Source organism: Solea solea, chromosome 15 (assembly GCF_958295425.1).
Source record: "Solea solea chromosome 15, fSolSol10.1, whole genome shotgun sequence".
Lineage (NCBI taxonomy): Eukaryota > Metazoa > Chordata > Actinopteri > Pleuronectiformes > Soleidae > Solea > Solea solea.
The window spans coordinates 14,898,290-14,907,567 of NC_081148.1; the positions used below are offsets into that span (position 1 = coordinate 14,898,290).

At 41.4% G+C, this 9,278-nt stretch overlaps 1 protein-coding gene across 1 annotated transcript; it reads left to right on the forward strand.

Moving 5' to 3' along the window:
* Positions 1–1,931: 1,931 nt before the first annotated feature.
* btbd3b (BTB (POZ) domain containing 3b) lies at positions 1,932–8,225 on the forward strand. The gene is made up of 4 exons (XM_058652424.1): positions 1,932–2,874; positions 3,700–3,790; positions 5,493–5,611; positions 5,802–8,225. Exons 1-4 carry the CDS (start codon positions 2,564–2,566, stop codon positions 6,832–6,834), a joined length of 1,554 nt encoding a protein of 517 aa, XP_058508407.1. The 5' UTR covers positions 1,932–2,563; the 3' UTR covers positions 6,835–8,225.
* The last annotated feature ends 1,053 nt before the right edge of the window (positions 8,226–9,278 follow it).

Sequence of the window (9,278 nt, forward strand, 5' to 3'; positions counted from 1 at the left end):
GTGTAAATATTTACTACATGTAGCGACAGTATATTGCTTATGGTTCATTGTGAAAAACTTAATGGTTCAAAGCTGCAGAGGAACATTAGTGTCCCCCCCCCCCCCAACACTACATTTCTATCCCGCTGTTTCTTGTGGATGTGGTTACCAAGGTAACATCTCTCCATCTCTAGGGGCCTGCAATTTGAGAGCACGATGCCCTGTAATGTTCGCTCCATGTTACCGAAGCAAATTTCTCTGTTCTACAGAACAAACTGTACAGTGGGGCTTATTGGACCAGTTCACTTCAGTGGAGCAAACACTAAGACAGTTAATTAGGCTTTATGGAAAAATCAATATTGTGACAGTGGTTCACGAAATGTCACTCTGCTAGTCGTCTTCTGTTTGATTTGCATTCTTTGAAAAAATATATTAGAATATTCTTCTTCTTCTTCTCTCGGCTTCTGCCTTTAGTAGTCGCTACAGCGGATCATCTGCCTCCATCATCCCTTTAAAATATATTAGAATGTAAACCATAAATTAAATAATATTAACCCTACATTAACAGTAATATTGCGTCTTAAAAAATGCATTATCAATGAAACAATACAGCAAAAAAACAGCAAACTCTTGTTGCATCTGAGTTTTTTTTCATGTGTTTTTTTTTTTACATTTTAAACCACTAACAAAAAAAAAAGCTAAATCATTCCATGGCTTTAAATAGAAACCAAGTGTGCACAGGCCCAACTAGACAAGGAGTACAAATAAACTGCATGCATTATACATTGTGCAGAGTGCATTACATTTATAGCCCCATGTACTCTCGAAGAGACTTAAGCTTAAGTACAAGTGCACATTGGTTGGGACTGGAAGTGGCTGATTTTCCAAAAAGTTGTTACAGAGCAGTTGCACTCATTTAAAATGCAAAACGTGCTCGATCCAGGGACACTGGCTTGTTGCAAAATGTGGCACTGTCATATTCTGGTAGTATAAGAACAGCTTACAAATTACAAATTCACCTCTTTGTGAATCCATTTTGTGCAAAACTCATAAATAAAGACTGGCAACTGTCAATTGTGCCCTTAAAAAGAGCACATTGGCCTTTCTATGTTTGCCGTGGTGCCAAAAGTTATTATGACAATACAAATTGCAATATTATTATTTCATTTAAAATAATGCATATCATGTTTAATGCGGATAATAATTCACTACCAGGCAGTAGTGCATGCCTGAAGTGAATTTGTTTCTAGAAATTCAATTTAGGCACAACCAGCTCTGTTGTCTGTTAAATTCTGTGATCATTGGAATTTGGAATGAAGTGATGTGACTTAAAGCTGGTCTTATATATTAGCAAGCTGTCAATGAGTTAAACTCATGCAACATGTGTATGTAATGCTCAAGCATGTCTTGAATAAACCTGGCGTAATAGACGTTTTTTTTACGTTTTTTTTTTTAAAAAATACTTGACACCTGCAGAGGATGTTTGTTTTTTTTTTTTTAAACAATAAAAAACTGCATACTTAGTTTCTAATGGTGGCCTAAGGCTTCTGCACAGTACTGTATGTGTTTATGTTTATATCTATAAAAAAAATATCTATATCTATTCAGACAGTGCTGTGTGTTGTTTGACTTAAATGTTTGCATATGTGTGATTGAATATAAAGCACGACTACTGCTGAATACTGAAGTTTCAGGTAAAGCAAGCAGAGGAAGTAAAACTACAGATTAATATATCATTTTTAAGAAGCATGGCTGTCACTTTAATGGAGGCGTTGACTATTACATATTCAAGTATGTGCTGCACTAGGCTGCATTAGCCAATCGTGACTGCGGAGTGCTGCCATTGGCTGTGCTCCGGAGAGAGCTGAGCACTGTGCTGTGAGGGGTGGGTGGGTGGGGGGGGGTTCTCTATCTCCTCTGCACTCTTCCATTCAACCTCTGTAGTCAGCAGAACGAGCAGCTGAGCAGAGCAACACAGCATCCGCAGCTACAGCATCCTGCTGAGGAGTATGCTCAACGGAGGAGAGGAGGGCTGAAAAAAAGAACAAGTGCTAGAGAGGGGGAAAAAAAAAGGACCGGTGAACATTTGGAGAGAGACCGAGAGAAGCACAGGAGGAATAAAAGTGGCAAAAGAAAGGACTTGAGTAAACACCGGCTGCTCGACTGAGGACCACTGCAGCTGTACTAAATCTGGGGCTGTCAGGCCAACCTCAGCAGAGCAGGGAGGGAGTAAGGCGAAGGAGCAGAGGAGGAGAAGAAGAGATTCGAAGAGCTGATCACATCGATATGGACACGTAGGGGTGGGAACCCCAAGAGCTTCTCTGTCAGCGGATGAAACTTCAGATAGGTAGGAGTGCTGTTGGACCCCCAGGCTGAGCCCACTTCTGCAGAACAGTGAGGAAAACAAGAGAGTTGGTGTATCCTCGCACAGATTGTTTTGACTACTGCACTGCTGAGTTCAGCTCAAGTCTCTGTCCTTTTCCCAAGGACCCCCCTGGTCCTCTCTCACTCCTGCCTGCTGCTGCTGCTGCTGGTGAATGTCTTCTCTGCATGAACTCCCACTGCTCGGCAGTTGAACACACTCATGGTCGATGCCAAGGGAAGGAACATGAAATGTCTGACTTTCTTCTTAATGCTTCCGGAGTCGGTAAAAAGCAAGTCAAGTAAAAGCTCCAAGAAAGGGAATGCCAGTGGCAGCTCCAAGCTGCCTCCTGTCTGTTATGAGATAATCACTCTGAGGAGCAAGAAGAAGAAGAAGATGGCAGCAGATATCTTTCCCACCAAAAAGCCGGCGTCCACCACCACAGTGCAACACTACCAGCAGCAGAACATCAACAACAACAACACCATTCAGAACTGCAACTGGCAGGGACTGTACTCCACTATAAGAGAAAGGTAGGTACAAGCAGCAAGGCTCTGCAAGCACTAGAAATGAGATTCCCTCCACAATATTATAAACAACACATTTTTAAATAAAGCTCAACAGAATTTGATTCTATTTTAATGGCCAAGACTTTGAACCTGGTCAGGACATTGTATTACATTTAAGTACCGTGTGTGTGTGTGTGTGGGAGAGAGAGAGAGTATGGGTGGGTGTTCCCTGTGCCCTGCCCTCTCAGTCTGTTGGGGGTATAATCTCTGTTTACACTCTCTCCTGCTCCTGCAGACTTTGCCGTTCTGACATAACAGAGGGCGGACAGGCACCGGGTGTGTTGGATATGCACAACAGGCAGGGGCTGCTCTGAACTGAAAGCAAAAATATTTACATTGGCCCATCAGTAAAAGACACCAGCTGTCCAGTGCAAAATGTGTGCTTTTTGACCTGTCTTTGTTGTCTCTCCAACATCACTCCTGTGACATGTTCCACTCAATAATATATGAACACAGCTTTATTGTCGGCCCCGTTCGTTCACAGTTTGGATTTTCCATTCATTCTTTGTGCCATTTGGCTGTCTTTATAGAAATAGTGAAGCTATTAAAAATGACATATTTCTGTTTTGGTGCGCTCTTTAAAGGACTTTCTTTTAAGACTGTTTCTCTTAATACTATAGCTGTTTTTAAAAGTGACATCTGCTAAAGTGGAATGGCGACTATATAGCAGAAAGTTCCACTGGCCCTCTAGTTATCCAGCACTAACACAGTGTTTTTCTCGTCTAAAGCAAAAGTAAAAAAGTATCATCACCTGCTGTTTGTCTTGTGTGTGTTTTTCTCCCTTTATAGAAACTCAGTGATGTTCAACAATGAGCTGATGGCAGATGTTCACTTTGTGGTGGGTCAGACTGGAAGAACCCAGCGGTTGCCGGGACACAGAGTAAGAATTTCATCCACCAGTAAAATCATGTTTTCCGTTGTTTGTGCGCTCAGGAAATGAGCGCACAAACAATCACCCAGCCACATATCATATCGGCATAAAAAAATAACCAAACTCCTTGCCAGCAGTAATGAAAATGAAATCCTTTGTGCTCCATTCTCACTTCCGCACCATGTGTCTTCTCGAGACAGTCCTCAATTATTTATGTAAATGAGGCTGAAAGATAGAGGCACAGAATGAATGAAGGAGGAGAACATATCCTCCTCAGCAGTCGCCTCATAGAATGCATCGCCTTTGTCTCCGCTTGAGCTCTGCTTTTCAAAAAATGACTCAACTTTACAACACATCCAACTAAAAACATTTGCAGTGGTGAGATACAGAGACACATCGATTCAACACCCGAGAAATGTTTTTGTAATCATTTACTTGGATTCGCTTCTGAATTACAGACCGCCTATGAAGTGCTTCAAGAATAAATCGCTTTTTTTTATTGCAACTAGGCCCATAGTTGACCTGCGTATCCCAGTAGTTAACTACAAGTCACCATATGCCGACATCTTTGTTTAGTCCACCCTCTGACCTCATAACTCTCTCAAGATGTTCAGATAAATAATTGCTGTATTGAGACCACAAGCATCATCTTAAAGCTAATTAAAAATGGCTTCACTCAATGGGTGGAAAGTTTTTAGCCATGAATTTGGCTTGATATTCCATCCAAATCTATACTGTCGGATGAGCCTTATCTGAGTCATCAAATGTATTATCTATTATTGGTAGCTGCAGAGCATTATGGAAGGTCATAGAGTGTGCGACTTGAATGCACATTAAGCTGAGACATTATGCCAATGGGATATTATGACATTCGGCAGAGCAATATCTTTTGTCAGACGAAAAATAACATTATATCCTTCCAAGATGGAGGATGCAGCCAGCAACTAAAATAATACAACATTATACTGGGTGTAAAAACTCTGTAAAACACAATAGGTCAAGAGGTGGAACTCTTTGAGGTGGAAGTCTTTAAATCCGCCCAGATGAGATAATATCTCAGTTGACTTCCCTATACTCGTTATTTTCAGAAACATATTTACAAAGTTCCGAATAAATTCACTGCAATTGAATCACTCCAGAGAAAGTCTGCGTGCCCTCTGTGAGAAAACACCCACACACACACACCTACACACAGTAACGCACACATGCTGTATACAGTATGTGCACGCACACACACACACACAGAGAATCCAGAATGTACATGAACCAGACATGTGCACAAAGACCTTGAATGAGAATAATTACGTGATTCACACAGTCTTGTATATTTTATGTTGAAACCAAATTCATCATACGATCATATTAGTTATTCATTTCTGTAAATTGAACTTGTGTTGCACTCAGTTCAGCTGTGGACTTTTTACTCTTTTTTTTTTATCAAAACGCAATCTTCTTCTTTAGAAATCTGTCTCCCTGTCTTCAGGACAAGTAGTAACTTATGAGCGCTGCTCAAGCTCATTGTGTGAGTAGCTCGACGAGGTGATTTGAACTGAAACGCTGAATTGAGACGTGCCTTTCTGTAAAGAGAGAGCCACACGTGAAACAAAGTGGCTTTAATGCAATTCCTACAAGGAATTTGAAACTATTTTCAAAGGTTTACTCTCTTCTTATCTCTCTCTTTCACTTCTCTTTTCTCTTCTTCTTCCAACAGTATGTTTTGGCTGTGGGCAGTTCGGTGTTTCATGCCATGTTTTATGGCGAACTGGCCGAAAACAAGGACGAAATCAACATTCCAGATGTGGAACCAGCAGCATTTCTGGCAATGTTGAAGTAAGGATTCCCTATTTTTAACACCCTGTACTTTCTTTGTCTGGCCCTGTTCAACTACTAACAAATATTGTCACCTTGGAAAAAACAAAACTCAATCACTCGTTTGTTGATGTTTGATGTTGAGGTCGTTACATTAGTTTACCAAATGTTTGCGGCCAGATGATTCTAAGTCAAACATTTGTGTCGACAGGTATATTTACTGTGACGAGATTGACTTGAGTGCTGACACAGTGTTGGCCACTCTTTACGCTGCCAAGAAGTACATTGTCCCTCACCTGGCACGTGCCTGTGTCAACTTCCTGGAGACCAGCCTGAGTGCCAAGAATGCCTGTGTGTTACTCTCCCAGAGCTGCCTATTCGAGGAGCCGGAGCTGACACAGCGCTGCTGGGAAGTGATTGATGCTCAGGCAGACCAGGCGTTACGCTCTGAGGGCTTCTGCGACATCGACGCCCAGACCCTGGAGAGTATCCTACAGCGAGAGACACTCAACGCTAAAGAGATAGTGGTTTTTGAGGCTGTGCTTAGCTGGGCCGAAGCTGAGTGCCAGAGACGGGAGCTCACCTCTTCAACTGATAACAAGCGCAAGGTTTTGGGCAAAGCGATGTACCTGATACGTATCCCTACAATGGATCTGGATGATTTTGCCAACGGAGCCGCCCAGTCGGGTGTGTTGACACTTAACGAGACGAACGACATCTTCCTGTGGTACACAGCAGCCAAAAAGCCTGACCTGCAGTTTGTCAGCCAGCCCAGGAAGGGCCTGGCACCCCAGCGCTGCCACAGGTTCCAGTCCTGTGCCTATAGAAGTAATCAATGGCGTTACCGGGGCCGCTGTGACAGCATACAGTTTGCAGTAGATAAAAGAATTTTCATAGCTGGGTTTGGACTGTATGGATCTAGCTGTGGCTCAGCAGAGTATAATGCCAAAATTGAGTTGAAACGTCAAGGAGTACTTCTGGGACAAAACCTCAACAAATACTTCTCCGATGGTTCCAGCAACACCTTCCCGGTGTGGTTCGAGTACCCCGTCCAGATCGAGCCTGATACTTTCTACACTGCCAGTGTGGTCCTGGATGGAAGCGAGCTCAGCTACTTTGGACAGGAAGGGATGACAGAGGTGCAGAGTGGGAAAGTAACATTTCAGTTCCAGTGCTCCTCAGACAGCACGAATGGCACAGGGGTGCAGGGCGGGCAGATTCCTGAGCTCATCTTCTATGCTTGACATGACCTGTGCACACATTTGACTCGTTTTCAAAGCACTTAAAATGAAAATCAGAAACTGATTTCTTTCTGCATAGTATGACTTTATGTTATTTATTTTTGTCACTATATTGGAGAAAATGTGATTTCAGACCTGGAAAAGGGTCTCGGACACAGTACTTTTAATTTTTGTAAAAAGGGACACTTGAGTAGGACTGGGTTTATTTCAAGATGATGGATTGCTGAGTATACATGGAGGAACACATGGTCAACAAGATTTAAAAAAAAATATCTTGCACTAGATGTGCATGTATATATGAATATATGTAAATTGTGAAATGTTTATGATGCCACAATTGTAGCCAATGCTGGCCACAAAGATACATGATGAATATGTATGTCTAATATGTCTATGCTTGCATAGAATGCACATATAGCGCAGCAATACTTCACAGTCAGTATTCTACAATGATCATTTCCTGTGTGGAAAATGGGTATTTATAGAAGTCCAAAAGGCTGAAGGATACTAAAAGCAGCATTTCAGGCCATGGTTACAAGTCAAAAAACATTGTCTCACTGTAGTGTGCAACTCCAATTAGACATTTGTGTTGAAGTGGTTTCACTTGAATCTGCAGCTTTTTGATACTTTGAATCTAGTAGCAGGGCAATTAGAGACAGCTTGAGGGGTCTTAGTTTAGGAGGCACTATATATAATAATGACACACATAACCCCGACATTATCTCTCTGTAGCATGTTGCTCTGCACTACTCACATCTCAGTCACTCTAGTGAGGTATTATTTAGATCCGCATCGTTATGTTTACAGTTAAAATTAACAACATAATTACCACCATTCACCCCAGTGAGGTGAATGGAAGTGAAAGATTTCTTTGGGGTTTTCTTTGGAAATCTGTCTGTACTGTAGTACTAACAGCATGGGCAGAACAGCTCTGTTTCATCCGATGTGTGATATTAACTGTATTTGGACCTTGTTTTTTTCTTAGTTACAGCTAAAAGATTAAAGATGGATTTTAATGTTAAAAGCTGTTTATCTTACATTCACTTGTCTCTGTTAAAAAAAAACTCTGGGCACTCTGAAACATTCCCTCCCAATGTGATCATACAGTGTCAGTATTTTGCATCAGCATTCTGTACATGCTACAAAATTGCACTGTGTTGGTTAGTAACTGAATATTTTTGTTTTGTTTTCTTAATTTTTTTAACGAGTAAGGTTTTTTTTTTTTTTTATTTAATGTGCTACTGAATATTATTTGATGTAGGATAAGCATCCACAGGATCTGTCTGCTGATGACCATAGATGGGCAAACTGGTGTTCATGTCCTGTGTTTACGTGCTACAGTGCTGGGAGACCAACGAATGTGTATGATTGTTGATGATGCAAATAAAAAAAAAAACCAAGTGATTAATATTTGTTCTGTAGCCTACATCAAACCCTACATACATCGGCTGAAATTAGAAGATGGAAACAGATGATGTCCCCCCCCCACACACACATTGAAGTGATTTATAATGCCAAGGACACCTGCCTCTTAGATTGATGTTGCCTGTGTGAATGGGAAACAAACATCCTGATTTCACTCTGCATCCTCCTGAACGACACACACCTATAGCTCCCATGAGGCACCTTGAAAGTATAGCTTCTGCAGTCACTTCTGGAAAAGCACTAAGTGATCGACCGTGTAGCAAACAATTGGATTGTTGAACCAACCTTGGATTTTTGACTGCATTTGTAAGGACTTCAGGAGATAGAGAAAGAATGATACTATGATACCAAAAATATCTAAAAAAAACCAAAGTTTTGAATTCCTAGGATACCACACTGGCTGTCTGCCTGGCTGTCTGTCTGCTGATAAGAAAAAGACAGAGAAGAGAGGAGAAATTCCACTCTTGTTCATATTGTTGTCTTGCAGACAAAGCTTTAAAGTTGTGCCCTTGTGTTACAAGGGCAGTTCAAACCATTGTCCATGCACTGACAAAACTGAAGATGATTCATAGATTTGTTCTTTTTGAGTGGCTGATAAAACTGTAAAACTCCAAAGCAAGATGACTCACAGAATCTCTGGACTTTATGTTCAAAAAGAGAATCACTCATTGGAGCTTTTAGCAGGTGTACATGATAACCAAGGCACTCAATAATGGTGTGACCATGAATACACTGCCAATGAGCATGAAGCTCTTGATGAATTAGCGTCAGTATTTTTGGAGGACTTGGTGCTATTGCATGATTTTTCTTGATTGTGGCTCTAATGTCGACTGCACTGACGGCAGCAGAGGATAAGAAGGTGCCAGGAGTTACAAACAAGTCTGTTTTCCACAGATACATGTTTTCATTACCGATCAGCAGCAGCAGCCGCAGCAGCAAAATGAGAATTTGTGTATTGTTCAGACACTGTGAAATGTGAAAAGGAGGACAGCCTTTCTCTCATTTTGTTTCTCCCTAAACAA